We start from the raw sequence: 15711 nt of genomic DNA, 5'->3' as shown, positions 1-15711 counted from the left end.
GGAAATGGCGAATAGTATGGGAAAAAAAAAAATATTTCACCATGTATGTATACTATACATGATTTTTTTTAGAATACAAACTATGAATATCTTCTTAAATAATGTTGAATAGTAATGAACAAGTCAGGAGCCTAAAGCTTCCAGTAAACTTGGCAGGATAGGTGGAATGATTACTATTAATAGGTTAAAAATTCCTGAAAGACAATAATACAAAAAATTCCAAGGAAAGTCAGTTTGATGCACCATTAACTATGCAAAGAAAATGTACCCCAATCTACTTCATTAAAGCCATGAAGCAAGCATCATCAAGTCATTAGTTAATAAACAGGCCTAAAAGCAAGTCTGTATTTAGTCTTCATATGTAGCTGGATCTACATCAATATAGAGAAAACCATCACTAAATCTAAAACACTGAATGATTAAAATGAAGATGGTAAATTCCCATTAAGTCATACAACTGAATACAAGAGACATTCTCATATATATGGCATAAAACAGGAAACTGTGGAAAGGTCACATCTTTTTGCTGGGGGGAGAGAGAGAGAGAGAGAGAGAGAGAGAGAGAGAGAGAGAGAGAGAGAGAGAGAGAGAGAGAGAGAGAGAGAGAGAGAGAGAGAGAGAGAGAGGGGGGGGGGGGAGAGAGAGAGAGAGAGAGAGAGAGAGAGAGAGAGAGAGAGAGAGAGAGAGAGAGAGAGAGAGAGAGAGAGAGAGAGAGAGAGAGAGAATTAAGTACAGATCCTCATCTGGAAGAAATGACGATTAGAGTTACTTATGATGAAGATCAAATCTCCAAAGAAAGACAGTATATAGAAAGCCAAAAGCTACTCAAAATGTCAAATCCTTCAACAGTCACAGTGTGATTTTGGCATGAAGATGAGCAAATTATATATAAGTAACACATTCCCTGTGTTAGCTGTGCACACTAATGAAGGTATTTCTAACCTTGACCACAACACAAAGGGTCATCTTGACTTGTGTCAGTGAATTTAGGAACAAAATAGCTTCTGAGGTATTACCTGCTCTAACTACATAAAATGCGATTTTCTTACCAAAAACATGTATAGGTTGGCCTTGATCATATGCTCACAATGGAGGTTAAAAGGTAAGAGAATTTCCTAAACAACAACATTATCTCCAAAAAATGCTTAAATCAGAGTCTAATGAATTCCAAAAAAATATTTCTGTTATGTGCTGGGATCTGAGCAGATCACAAGTAACATTGGATGAAATCTACACCATTACAAGGTAAACAAATCATAGAAACTGTAAATATAACACATGAGAGTTAATCAAGAGATAAGAGGAATAAAAAGTGATAAAAACAGTAAAAAATAGCATATAACAAATAAGCAGTCACATTAGCAAACAATTCCCTGAAAACTGAGAAGACAAAACAACTGACAGAAAATAGTATTTGAGGAAACATGAAAGATGGTAAAGTCAGAAACAATTCATAAACTAACAAAATAACAGGAAGATGAAGGAAACATTTTCAAGATTCAGTAAATGTTATGACTATCATAGAGGCAAAAGGTCAGCTCTAAGCTAGAGCAAAGCAAGTTTTTGAGCTCAAATCTTCACTTGCCCTTCACCCATCAATCAAAGCCCTAAGGTTAGGTAGATATAAACATGAATACAAAGGGTCACAACAACACTTAATGCATGAGAAAAATAATACCTGCAGTGTTTCCTGAAGGGTGATGTAATAACACAACTTAAAAACACCCTGGGATAATTACATGCTAAAGCTGCATACCTGAGTGTTATCCATAACATAATATTGCCAGGTTACCCCTACTCACCTGTTCATGCTACCTACCTTGAGCCCTCAAAGGTTATTGTAAGGTAAGTCAAGCTCTTTGGGGGATAGTGGACTGAGTATGCAAATTGGAAAGGGCAAGTAAGGATTATATGCTAAAGCATGCTACTCACAGGCCCAAAAGTAACCTTTAAGCAAATCCTTTACTTGCCCATCATTCATATGGTCATACCACTGTTAACTAAAGGGTAGGCTCTGCTCAGCAGGAGAAAACTCTTCAGGGAATTGGCAGTACAATAAATATCTCATGCTACTCATCTCCTAAAGAAGGCCATTTAAGAGACCGTTCTCTTGTCTACGAATTAGCAAAGAGCAAGTCACCCTTCTCTGCAGCACCTTTTTTATGAAAAGGGAGTGTCTGATGGTTTTGCGAGATATACATGAGAAACAGAAAAATCAACTTTCATTGTGGATTTTTTTTTTTTTTTTTTTTGTCTGTTTAGTAGACCTAGAATAAACCCTGCTTAGCTGGTCTTCAGCATATCTTCAAACTTGTCACACAACTATTTCCCTAAAATTGTTTTATGTTAAATGAATCAGTTTAAATAGCAAGCCTAAAAAATAGACTGGGAATATGTTGACAAATGGCATAAACCGACTCAAAACACTTTCTATGTAAGTCAGTCTTTACCCAAAACTGCACTTTACACACCAAATTATGCAAAGGCAGTTAAATATAACTTTTCTTGATGCAACCTATGCCCATACAAACCCCAAGAACAATCTAACACCAGCTGTGAGTCATCAAGATCTTACTGACTTATGTGCACCAACCTTCAAAATTACTGGAACTGCTTTGAGAAGGACATTCCCAAGGATTCTTTGCCCTTCTCTTACCAGTTCGGGAACCACAAATAATTCAACCACAAAAAGAATTATCAACAAAACCTGACCTGAGTAATGGTTCAGTATAACTGAAAACACAAAAAGGAAATACAGTAGATATAACAAGAAGAGACACCTCATCCAATAACAACTATAAATAAGTGCATCTCATCACGCTTGCAAACATATCTGGAACAGGAGACCCAGATACAGGAAATTTGTGATTGGCTGCTGTTGCAACTAAATCAACCTCTGGACTGCCAGCCAAATACCCAGACACATATTAGAATCTCAATCCAGTCACATTCTGTCCTTACCTAATTTACTTGGGAAAAAACATCTAATTGATCTTGGGGTCCTTTTATCCAGAAAGCTGCCCTGAAGAGATGTTTCTTACAAATCAAAAAAGATATGCACAGTGAGTACGACAAACTAGAAAATAGGCCATCCCTTGTAAGCTGAGACATACCAATGAAAACAGAAACAAGAGAGTGCCTTCCTTTATCTTATTCCTCCTGGGTGATGCAAATTTGTCAAGAATTCTTAAGTGCAAACATGGGCCAAAGCCTAAGAAAGAAACAAGTTCCCTGAATGTGCGTGGTGCTCCTCTCATTTCAGGAAGGCTTCCACAGATATTCTTAGCAATGCTGGATGTGCCTTACATGTGAGACGTGCCTTAACCCTTCTACTTGTAAAGGCAAAAAACATGGTGGATTTAGCAAAGAAATGGAACATGGAATAAGATATAATGCTGAATGAAGAAATGAAGACTTCAAAGGTATCAAAAACACCTCACTTCCTCCAAGTTTTCTCCATTCAAAATACCTCCTTAAATAACCTGTTTCTTTGAACTGCTAACCCCAATTACCTTACATTTATTCACACTTACTCTCAACTTTCTCCTTTCACACACTCTCCCAAACTAAAACACCAACTTCTATAGTTTCTCACTCAAATCTACCACCACCACAATGTCATCAGAAAAGAGCAACCACAAGAGCAACCTTCCAGGCTCCCCTATCCTTTATAGACTAGATACCAGCCCCGTTCTCCAAAACCCTTGCATTTACCTCCTTTACCACCCCATCCATACACAAATCAAACAGCTATGGTGACATCACACACCCCTGCAACAGACCCACCTTTACCGAGAACCATTCATCTTCCTCTATGCCTACTTACACACATGCCTTATTGCCATGATAAAAATGCCTCACTATTTCTAATAGCTTTCCTCTCACACTATATATTCACATCCCCTTCCACAAAGCATCTCTGTCAACTCTATCATATTTTTCTCCAGATCCATATATGCCACCTACAAATCCTTGTGTTTCTCAAAGTATTTCTCATAAAGGCATTCTTCAAAGCAAACATCTGATTCACATATTAATTATCACTCACAACCACAAGTATCCTCCCAAATCTGATGTTTTGTGCATGTCAACATCCGCTCAATCACCACTCTCCCATACAAATTACCAGACATGCTTACCAAACTTATACCTATGCAATACAACCACTAATGTTTGTCCTCCTCGCCTGTATACAATGGCACTATACCCCCTTGAGGGAGCTCGTGAAAGGAATGGGCATCAGTGATATACACAAATAGATAGACATATATGCATTTTGCCAATACTCAGGCACCTTACCATGATCCAAACATTCACTGAAAATCCTAACTAACCAATACATATCACAGCCACCCCTGCAATACCAAGCACTCCAGAAACCTTGCCACAATCCTGCATGTTCAACCCCAAGTACTCACAACCTTTTTCATTCCATCCTCCCATATCTAATTCGGTCCCCACCTTCTCCTTGTCCCCTCCACTATTAAACATATCCTCTCTGTCAACATGTCCTCACACATTCTATCCATATGTCCTATCCTTCTCAGGAAGTCCTCATAAGTTATCTCAACCATACATTTCATTCTCTCTTACCCTTTTATTATTTATTCGATCAAACCACCTCGCGCAACATATTCTCCTCAAACATTTCATTTTCAACACATCCACCCTCTTCTACATATTCTCTTCTAAACCCCATGCCTCACATCCAAACAATATTGATTCCAAGCAAAACCTTCAAACATACTCATTCTTCCCCTCCCAGATGAAAGATGTGTGAGAATGATTCAAGGAATGAGAATACGAAAACTGATGGTAAATAAAAATAAAAGCAAGGTGACTGTAGCTGAGAAACAGAAACTGGAAGATGAAACATGGTTTAACAAAGAAAAGATGCAGAGTACAAAAATTCAATATTTGGATAAAACCTTCAGATACGATGAAGACATGGAAGCTTAGATATCATGAAGAGGTTTATAGGGTACGAGAATAATGAGAAAAAATTATTTAATGTATCAAAGATTTCTGTGAAAACTAGAGTGAAAAACAGCACATAAATGTAAAGTGGTCATTAAAGAGCAAGTTTATTTCTTTAAGAAGTGGAAGTCAAATTAATGGAAACTTCAAAATACAGAATAAGGGGGGTAAGGTATTTTGAGTGTGCTGTTGATATAATAATAGACTTATAGTCTGATATAAACATCTGGATAGGATGTCTACAGAGAGAATAACCTTAAAAAGTATATCTGTGGTAAGCTGGAGTAAATAAGAAAAGAGCATGTAACAAAAAGAGGAGAAATACTGGAAAAAAGCAGAGGAAATGTCAAGATCGATGTGTTTTACAGCTTCCGCAAAGGCCATTGTACTATCTTACATGAAAAGGTCTATACAATACTAATGGTTTTGACTGATTGTCAAGATAATAAATGTATAATCAATCTAAGATAACACAGTTATTCTGTGAAAATATTTGATATATTCATCTAATTTTTCCATAACAGTAAAGTCTTATGAAATCAAGCTATCAATATATTCATTATAAGAAGAGTATACTGTCTATAAAACATTTGGAATATTAAAAGTTTAAAAGATACCTTTCTAAGAGAGTAAACATGAAGTGCAAGAAAGAACAAAACAATAGCAGCAGCCATTAATTACAGTATGTATTACTATGAATCAGTTAGTATAAGTAGTAGACCATATGGCCTTGGTTGCCTCTATAAATACCATCATAGGGAAAGTTAACAAATTAACTTTACTTCCATTTGTGGATTTTCATTAGGTTATGCTCATGCTGCAATACCAATGGCTGTTTGCCACATATTTTCAAACTATACACTGATCACCAAAGTTTACTATTTTGCTGTTCCTTTTCTACCTTTACCATTCCTTTCATAAATCTTATGTTTCTATTTTCCCCTTTTTTCTAAATGCATACTTTGGCAACCTACAACTTTCTCACTTATTTCTTTGATATCTGAGACAGCATATGGCAAATGCTTCACCTATGTGAGAACCAAATAAACAATGCAGAGTCCTTATGCAGATATTTCAAGCAACTGCTTCACCTAAGTGACAGCCATACTAAACTGCAAAATTCTTATCCATACATTTTAAACAATGCTGCTGGGTCCCCAGCATTAGATTATGGCCTCGGTTACCAACAAAAAAAGTATCAGGAGGATTCTGCATGCACCAACCTGCCATAAATGTAAGGGTATACAGATATACACAGATAAAGATATCACTATTTTGGCTAGCGCAAACACTGGAGATAAAAGTTACAGGATCTGATTTTATAAATGGTGGGGCATGTAAGGTTAAGATGAAGTTGGGGAATTCAAATAAATTTCTTCGTCATTGATTTGGAAAATGGGGACACTGTCGTCAAAGGCTCCAACTGCCGAGGGGTTGAAGGGGACACTGAAATAAAGAGAGGGAATGTTTGTCAGAAAACAGGAAACACACAAAGCGGGTTTAGTGTTCTCTTGCTAACCTGCCCTCTTGATTTCTGTGTCTAAATATCAATTCATGTTAATATAGTGTGTAGAGTTTCATGTTTCATTTCTGTTCTATATGCAAACAAAATCTTTCTTAAGTATCATTCATTTATTGTTTTTCATTATACTTAACAGCCATCTCCTGCGTTAGCAAGGTAGCGCAAGGAAACAGACAAGGAATGGCCCAACCCACCCACATACACAAGTATATATACATAAATGCCCACACATGCACATATACATACATATACATTTCAATGTATACATACACATAAATACACATATATACACACGTACATATCTATACTTACTGCCTTTATCCATTCCCGCTGCCACACCGCCACACACGAAACAGCATCCACCCTCCCTCAAGCGAGGCAACTCAAGGTACAGACAAAGAAGGCCACATTCGTTCACACTCAGTCTCTTGCGGTCATGTGTAATGCATCAAAAGCACAGCTCCCTATCCACATCAAGGCCCCACAAAACTTTCCATGGTTTACCCAAGATGCTTCACATGCCCAGGTACAATCCAGAGACAGCACGTCGACCCCAGTATACCACATCATTCCAATTCACTCTATTCCTTGCACACCTTTCACCCTGCTGTATGTTCAGACCCTGATCCCTCAAAATCTTTTTTACTCCATCTTTCCACCTACAATTTGGTCTCCTGCTTCTCCTCGTTCTCTCTACCTCTGACACATATATCCTCTGTGTCAATCTTTCCTCACTCATTCTCTCCATGTGTCCAAACAATTTCAATACACTCTCTTCTGCTCTCTCAACCACACTCTTTTTATTACCACATATCACTCTTACCCTTTCATTACTTACTCAATCAAACAACCTCACACCACATACTGTCCTCAAACATTTCATTTCTAACACATCCACCCTCCTCCACACAACCCTATCTATAGCCCAAGCCTCACAACCATAACATTGTTGGAACCACTATCCCTTCAAACATACCCATTTTTCCTCTCCAAGATAAAGTTTTTGCCTTCCACACATTCTTCAATGCTCACAGAACTTTCGCTCCCTTCCCACTTTTTTAAGTATTAAGTAATATTCAACTTAGTGTTATCAAACAAGTGATACAAAGGATAAATGAAAAGACAAGTGAAAAAGAACCACCTAATTAATGTACTGAACTCATCAGTGGCAATCAGGTGTAGTGGGAGTAGAAAAGAATGTATATGACACATTTTTCTAATCTTTCATGCATTTGTGCAGTATCCTATGGGGCATGGTGGCATCAGGAATTGATACCAGTGAACAAGTATGAACATATACGTGTGTATGTATGTTTATGTACATGTATGTATAGATATATATTATCTTTTATTTATTATACTTTGTTGCTGTCTCCCGCATTAGGGAGGTAGCACAAGGAAGCAAAAGAAAGGATGGCCCAACCCACCCACATACACATGTATATACATACACATCCACACACGCACATATACATACCTATACATTTCAACGTATATATATATATACATACACAGACACATACATAAATACACATGTACATAATTCATACTTGCTGCCTTTATTCATTCCCGTTGCAACCCTGCCACACATCAAGTGACAACCCCATCCCCCACATGCGTGCAAGGTAGCGCTAGGAAAAGACAACGAAGGACACATTTGTTCACACTCAGTCTCTAGCTGTCATATATAATGCACAGAAACCATATGGAGAGAATGAATGAGGTAAGATTGACAAAGAGGATATATGTGTCAGAGGTGGAGGGAATGAGAAGTGGGAGACCTAATTGGAGGTGGAAAGATAGTGAAAAAGATTCTGAGCGATCGGGGCCTGAGCATGCAGGAGGGTGAAAGGCTTGCAAGGAATAGAGTGAATTGGAACAATGTGGTATACCGGGGTCGACATGCTGTCAGTGGATTGAGCCAGGGCGTGTGAAGCGTCTGGGGTAAACCACAGAAAGTTCTGTGGGGCCTGGATGTGGAAAGGGAGCTGTGGTTTCTGTGCATTATACATGACAGCTAGAGACAGAGTGTGAATGAATGTGGCCTTTGTTGTCTTTTCCTAGTGCTACCTCTCGCATATGCGGGGGAGGGGGTTGTTATATCATGTGTGTTGGGGTGGCGACGGGAATGAATAGGGGCAGACAGTATGAATTATGTACATGTGTATATATGTATATGTCTTTGTGTGTGTATATATATGTATACGTTGAGATGTCTAGGTATGTATATGTGCGTGTGTGGATGTGTATGTATATACATGTGTATGTGGGTGGGTTGGGCCATTCTTTCGTCTGTTTCCTTGCACTACCTCGCTAATGTGGGAGACAGCGAAAAGGAATAATAAAAAAAATAAAAATATATATATATATATATATATATATATATATATATATATATATATATATATATATATATATATATATATATATATATATTTATCATTACTATTTATTATTTTGCTTTGTCGCTGTCTCCCGCATTAGCGAGATAGCGCAAGGAAACAGACGAAAGAATGGCCCAACCCGCCCACGTACACATGCATATACATACATGTCCACACACGCACAATATACATACCAATACATCTCAATGTACACATATATACACACACACAGACATATACATATATACACATGTACATAATTCATACTGTCTGCCTTTATTTGTTCCCATCGCCACCTCGCCACACATGGAATAACAACCCCCTCCCCCAAATGTGTGCGAGGTAGTGCTAGGAAAAACACCAAAGGCCCCATTCGTTCACACTCAGTCTCTAGCTGTCACGTAATAATGCACCGAAACCACAGCTCCCTTTCCACATCCAGGCCCCACACACTTTGCATGGTTTACCCCAGACGCTTCACATGCCCTGGTTCAATCCACTAACAGCACGTCGACCCCGGTATACCACATTGTTCCAATTCACTCTATTCCTTGCACGCCTTTCACCCTCCTGCATGTTCAGGCCCTGATCACTCAAAATCTTTTTCACTCCATCTTTCCACCTCCAATTTGGTCTCCCACTTCTCCTCGTTCCCTCCACCTCTGACACATATATCCTCTTGGTCAATCTTTCCCCACTCATTCTCTCCATGTGACCAAACCATTTCAAAACACCCTCTTCTGCTCTCTCAACCACACTTTATATTTCCACACATCTCTCTCACCCTTACATTACTTACTCGATCAAACCACCTCACACCACATACTGTCCTCAAACATCTCATTTCCAGCACATCCACCCTCCTGCGCACAACTCTATCCATAGCCGACGCCTCGCAACCATACAACATTGTTGGAACCACTATTCCTTCAAACATACCCATTTTTGCTTTCCGAGATAATGTTCTCGACTTCCACACATTCTTCAAGGCTCCCAGAATTTTCGCCCCCTCTCCCACCCTATGATTCACTTCTGCTTCCATGGTTCCATCCGCTGCCAGATCCACTCCCAGATATCTAAAACACTTCACCTCCTCCAGCTTTTCTCCATTCAAACTTACCTTCCAATTGACTTGACCCTCAACCCTACTGTACCTAATAACCTTGCTCTTATTCACATTTACTCTTAACTTTCTTCTTTCACACACTTTACCAAACTCAGTCACCAGCTTCTGCAGTTTCTCACATGAATCAGCCACCAGCGCTGTGTCATCAGCGAACAACAACTGACTCACTTCCCAAGCTCTCTCATCCCCAACAGACTTCATACTTGCCCCTCTTTCCAAAACTCTTGCATTTACCTCCCTAACAACCCCATCCATAAACAAATTAAACAACCATGGAGACATCACACACCCCTGCCGCAAACCTACATCCACTGAGAACCAATCACTTTCCTCTCTTCCCACACGTACACATGCCTTACATCCTCGATAAAAACTTTTCACTGCTTCTAACAACTTTCCTCCCACACCATATATTCTTAAAACCTTCCACAGAGCATCTCTATCAACTCTATCATATGCCTTCTCCAGATCCATAAATGCTACATACAAATCCATTTGTTTTTCTAAGTATTTCTTGCATACATTCTTCAAAGCAAACACCTGATCCACACATCCTCTACCACTTCTGAAACCACACTGCTCTTCCCCAATCTGATGCTCTGTACATGCCTTCACCCTTTCAATCAATACCCTCCCATATAATTTACCAGGAATACTCAACAAACTTATACCTCTGTAATTTGAGCACTCACTCTTATCCCCTTTGCCTTTGTACAATGGCACTATGTATATATATATATATATATATATATATATATATATATATATATATATCCCTGGGGATAGAAGAGAAAGAATACTTTCCACGCATTCCTCATGTGTTGTAGAAGGTGACTAAAGGTGACGGGAACAGGGGGCTGGAAACCCTCCCCTCCTTGTATTTTAGCTTTCTAAAAGGGGAAACAGAAGAAGGAGTCACGCGGGGAGTGCTCATCCTCCTCGAAGGCTCAGATTGGGGTGTCTAAATGTGTGTGGACATTACCAAGATGAGAAAAAAGGAGAGATAGGTAGTATGTTTGAGGAAAAGAACCTGGATGTTTTGGCTCTGAGTGAAATGAAGCTCAAGGGTAAAGGGTAGGAGTGGTTTGGGAATGTCTTGGGAGTAAAGTCAGGGGTTAGTGAGAGGACAAGAGCAACGGAAGGAGTAGCACTACTCCTGAAACAGGAGTGGTGGGAGTATGTGATAGAGTGTAAGAAAGTAAACTCTAGATTGATATGGGTAAAACTGAAAGTGGATGGAGAGAGATGGTTGATTACTGGTGCATATGCACCTGGGCATGAGAAGAAAGATCATGAGGCAAGTGTTTTGAGAGCAGCTGAGTGAGTGTGTTAGTAGTTTTGATGCACGAGACCAGGTTATAGTGATGAGTGCTTTGAATACAAAGGTGAGTAATGTGGCAGTTGAGGGAATAATTGGTGTACATGGAGTGTTCAGTGTTGTAAATGGAAATGGTGAAGAGCTTTTAGATTTATGTGCTGAAAAAGGACTGGTGATAGGGAATACCTGGGTTTAAAAGAGATATACATAAGTATACGTATTTTAAATAGGAGAGATGGCCAGAGGGTGTTATTGGATTTATGTGTTAATTGATAGGCGGCGAAGAGAGACTTTCGGATATTAATGAGCTGAGAGGTGCAACTGGAGGATGTCTGATCATTATCTTGTGGAGGCGAAGGTGAAGACTTGTTGAGGTTTTCAGAGAAGAAGAGAGAATGTTGGGGTGAAGAGAGTGGTAGAGTAAGTGAGCTTGGGAAGGAGACTTGTGTGAGGAAGTACCAGGAGGGACGAGTACAGAATGGAAAAAGGTGAGAACAAAGGACATAAGGGGAAGTGGGGGAGGAAAGGGATGTATTTAGGGAAAGCAGTGAGGCTTGCCCCCCCCCCCCCCCCAAAATGCTTGTGGCATGGGAAGGGATGGGGGGTGGGTTTATTAATAAGGGGTAGTGGAGTGGTGGGATGAAGAAGTTAAAATTATTAGTGAAAGAGAAGGAGAGGCATTTGGACAGTTTTTTTCAGGGAAATAAAGCCCCAAAAGAGTGGAAGATGTATAAAAGAAAGAAGAAAAAGGTCAAGAGAAAGGTGCAAGAGGTGAAAAAGGAGGGCCCAAAGAGAGTTGGGTGAGGTATCATTTTAAAATTTTGGGGAGAATAAAAAGGGTGTTTGGAAAAGGTAAATTTAAAAAGGGATAAGACAAGGGAACATGGAGAACTTTAGTGAAGGGAGTAAGGGGGGGTGGGTAACAAGCAGTGGTGATGTGAGAAGGAGATGGAGGGAGTATTTTGAAGGTTTGTTTGAATTTTGTTTGATGACAGAGTGGCAGATATGGGTTTTTTTTGGGCGGGTGGTTTGCAAAGTGAGAGGGTTAGGGAAAATGATTTGGTAAAAAAAGAGAAGAGGAGTTAAAAGTTTTGAGGAAGATGAAAGCGGTTTTGCAGTGGAATTTATTAAAAAAGGGGGTGACTGTATTGTTGGGCTGGTTGGTAAGGTTATCTAATGTAGTATGATCATGGTGAGGTCCTGAGGAAATTTGGGAGAATGCTTGCATAGTGCCATTTTACAAAGGCCCAAAGGGGATAAAAGTGAGTGCTCAAATTAAGGGTATAAGTTTGATGGTATTCCCGGAAATTATATGGGAGGGTATTGATTGAGAGGGTGAAGGCATGTTTTAGAGCATCAGATTGGGGAAAAGCAGTGTGGTTTCAGAAGTGGTTGAGATGTGTGGATCAGGTGTTTGCTTTTTAAGAAATGTTGTGAGAAATACTTAGAAAAGCAAATGGATTTGTATGTAGCATTTATGGATCTGGAGGGTGGCTATGATAGAGTTGAAAAGAGTTTCTCTGTGGAAGGTATTAAATATATGTTTTTGTGGGAGGCAAGTTGTTTGAAGCATGTGAAATGGTTTTTATCGAGGATGTAAGGCATGTGTACATGTAGGAAGAGAGGAAAGTGATTGGATTTTTTCAGTGAATGGGGGTTTGTTCAGGATGTTGTGATGTCTCCATGGTTGTTTAATTTGTTTATGGATGTGGGTTGTTAGAAGGTGAAAGGAAAGAGGGGCAAGCATCCAGTCTGTTTTGGAGAGAATGAATGAGGTAAGATTGACAAAGAGGATATATGTGTCAGAGGTGGAGGGAATGAGAAGTGGGAGACCTAATTGGAGGTGGAAAGATAGTGAAAAAGATTCTGAGCGATCGGGGCCTGAGCATGCAGGAGGGTGAAAGGCGTGCAAGGAATAGAGTGAATTGGAACAATGTGGTATACCGGGGTCGACATGCTGTCAGTGGATTGAGCCAGGGCGTGTGAAGCGTCTGGGGTAAACCACAGAAAGTTCTGTGGGGCCTGGATGTGGAAAGGGAGCTGTGGTTTCTGTGCATTATACATGACAGCTAGAGACAGAGTGTGAATGAATGTGGCCTTTGTTGTCTTTTCCTAGTGCTACCTCTCGCATATTCGGGGGAGGGGGTTGTTATATCATGTGTGTTGGGGTGGCGACGGGAATGAATAGGGGCAGACAGTATGAATTATGTACATGTGTATATATGTATATGTCTTTGTGTGTGTATATATATGTATACGTTGAGATGTCTAGGTATGTATATGTGCGTGTGTGGATGTGTATGTATATACATGTGTATGTGGGTGGGTTGGGCCATTCTTTCGTCTGTTTCCTTGCACTACCTCGCTAATGTGGGAGACAGCGAAAAGGAATAATAAAAAAAATAAAAATATATATATATATATATATATATATATATATATATATATATATATATATATATATATATATATATATATATATATATATATTTATCATTACTATTTATTATTTTGCTTTGTCGCTGTCTCCCGCATTAGCGAGATAGCGCAAGGAAACAGACGAAAGAATGGCCCAACCCGCCCACGTACACATGCATATACATACATGTCCACACACGCACAATATACATACCAATACATCTCAATGTACACATATATACACACACACAGACATATACATATATACACATGTACATAATTCATACTGTCTGCCTTTATTTGTTCCCATCGCCACCTCGCCACACATGGAATAACAACCCCCTCCCCCCAAATGTGTGCGAGGTAGTGCTAGGAAAAACACCAAAGGCCCCATTCGTTCACACTCAGTCTCTAGCTGTCACGTAATAATGCACCGAAACCACAGCTCCCTTTCCACATCCAGGCCCCACACACTTTGCATGGTTTACCCCAGACGCTTCACATGCCCTGGTTCAATCCACTAACAGCACGTCGACCCCGGTATACCACATTGTTCCAATTCACTCTATTCCTTGCACGCCTTTCACCCTCCTGCATGTTCAGGCCCTGATCACTCAAAATCTTTTTCACTCCATCTTTCCACCTCCAATTTGGTCTCCCACTTCTCCTCGTTCCCTCCACCTCTGACACATATATCCTCTTGGTCAATCTTTCCCCACTCATTCTCTCCATGTGACCAAACCATTTCAAAACACCCTCTTCTGCTCTCTCAACCACACTTTATATTTCCACACATCTCTCTCACCCTTACATTACTTACTCGATCAAACCACCTCACACCACATACTGTCCTCAAACATCTCATTTCCAGCACATCCACCCTCCTGCGCACAACTCTATCCATAGCCGACGCCTCGCAACCATACAACATTGTTGGAACCACTATTCCTTCAAACATACCCATTTTTGCTTTCCGAGATAATGTTCTCGACTTCCACACATTCTTCAAGGCTCCCAGAATTTTCGCCCCCTCTCCCACCCTATGATTCACTTCTGCTTCCATGGTTCCATCCGCTGCCAGATCCACTCCCAGATATCTAAAACACTTCACCTCCTCCAGCTTTTCTCCATTCAAACTTACCTTCCAATTGACTTGACCCTCAACCCTACTGTACCTAATAACCTTGCTCTTATTCACATTTACTCTTAACTTTCTTCTTTCACACACTTTACCAAACTCAGTCACCAGCTTCTGCAGTTTCTCACATGAATCAGCCACCAGCGCTGTGTCATCAGCGAACAACAACTGACTCACTTCCCAAGCTCTCTCATCCCCAACAGACTTCATACTTGCCCCTCTTTCCAAAACTCTTGCATTTACCTCCCTAACAACCCCATCCATAAACAAATTAAACAACCATGGAGACATCACACACCCCTGCCGCAAACCTACATCCACTGAGAACCAATCACTTTCCTCTCTTCCCACACGTACACATGCCTTACATCCTCGATAAAAACTTTTCACTGCTTCTAACAACTTTCCTCCCACACCATATATTCTTAAAACCTTCCACAGAGCATCTCTATCAACTCTATCATATGCCTTCTCCAGATCCATAAATGCTACATACAAATCCATTTGTTTTTCTAAGTATTTCTTGCATACATTCTTCAAAGCAAACACCTGATCCACACATCCTCTACCACTTCTGAAACCACACTGCTCTTCCCCAATCTGATGCTCTGTACATGCCTTCACCCTTTCAATCAATACCCTCCCATATAATTTACCAGGAATACTCAACAAACTTATACCTCTGTAATTTGAGCACTCACTCTTATCCCCTTTGCCTTTGTACAATGGCACTATGTATATATATATATATATATATATATATATATATATATATATATATATCCCTGGGGATAGAAGAGAAAGAATACTTTCCACGCATTCCTCATG

The 15711-nt window shown here is 39.8% G+C and overlaps 1 protein-coding gene across 4 annotated transcripts in view; it reads right to left on the bottom strand.

Annotated features, from left to right (window-relative positions):
- Window positions 1-15711, bottom strand: part of EndoB (SH3 domain containing GRB2 like, endophilin-B) — a 127052-nt gene that overhangs the window by 38811 nt on the left and 72530 nt on the right. Inside the window, exon 9 of one of the 4 annotated variants that reach the window (XM_071689920.1) lies at window positions 684-6423. The exons of the other annotated variants lie outside the window; for them this stretch is intronic. Within the exon in view, the coding sequence (XP_071546021.1) occupies window positions 6321-6423 (103 nt within the window). The 3' untranslated portion in view covers window positions 684-6320. Of the gene's footprint in view, window positions 1-683; window positions 6424-15711 lie in introns of those variants that run through there. 4 annotated transcript variants of the gene reach the window in all.

The sequence above is a fragment of the Panulirus ornatus genome, chromosome 47 (assembly GCF_036320965.1).
Source record: "Panulirus ornatus isolate Po-2019 chromosome 47, ASM3632096v1, whole genome shotgun sequence".
Taxonomy (NCBI): domain Eukaryota; kingdom Metazoa; phylum Arthropoda; class Malacostraca; order Decapoda; family Palinuridae; genus Panulirus; species Panulirus ornatus.
The sequence above is the reverse complement of the archived record's forward strand: the minus strand, read 5'-3'. Positions and strand labels throughout refer to the sequence as shown.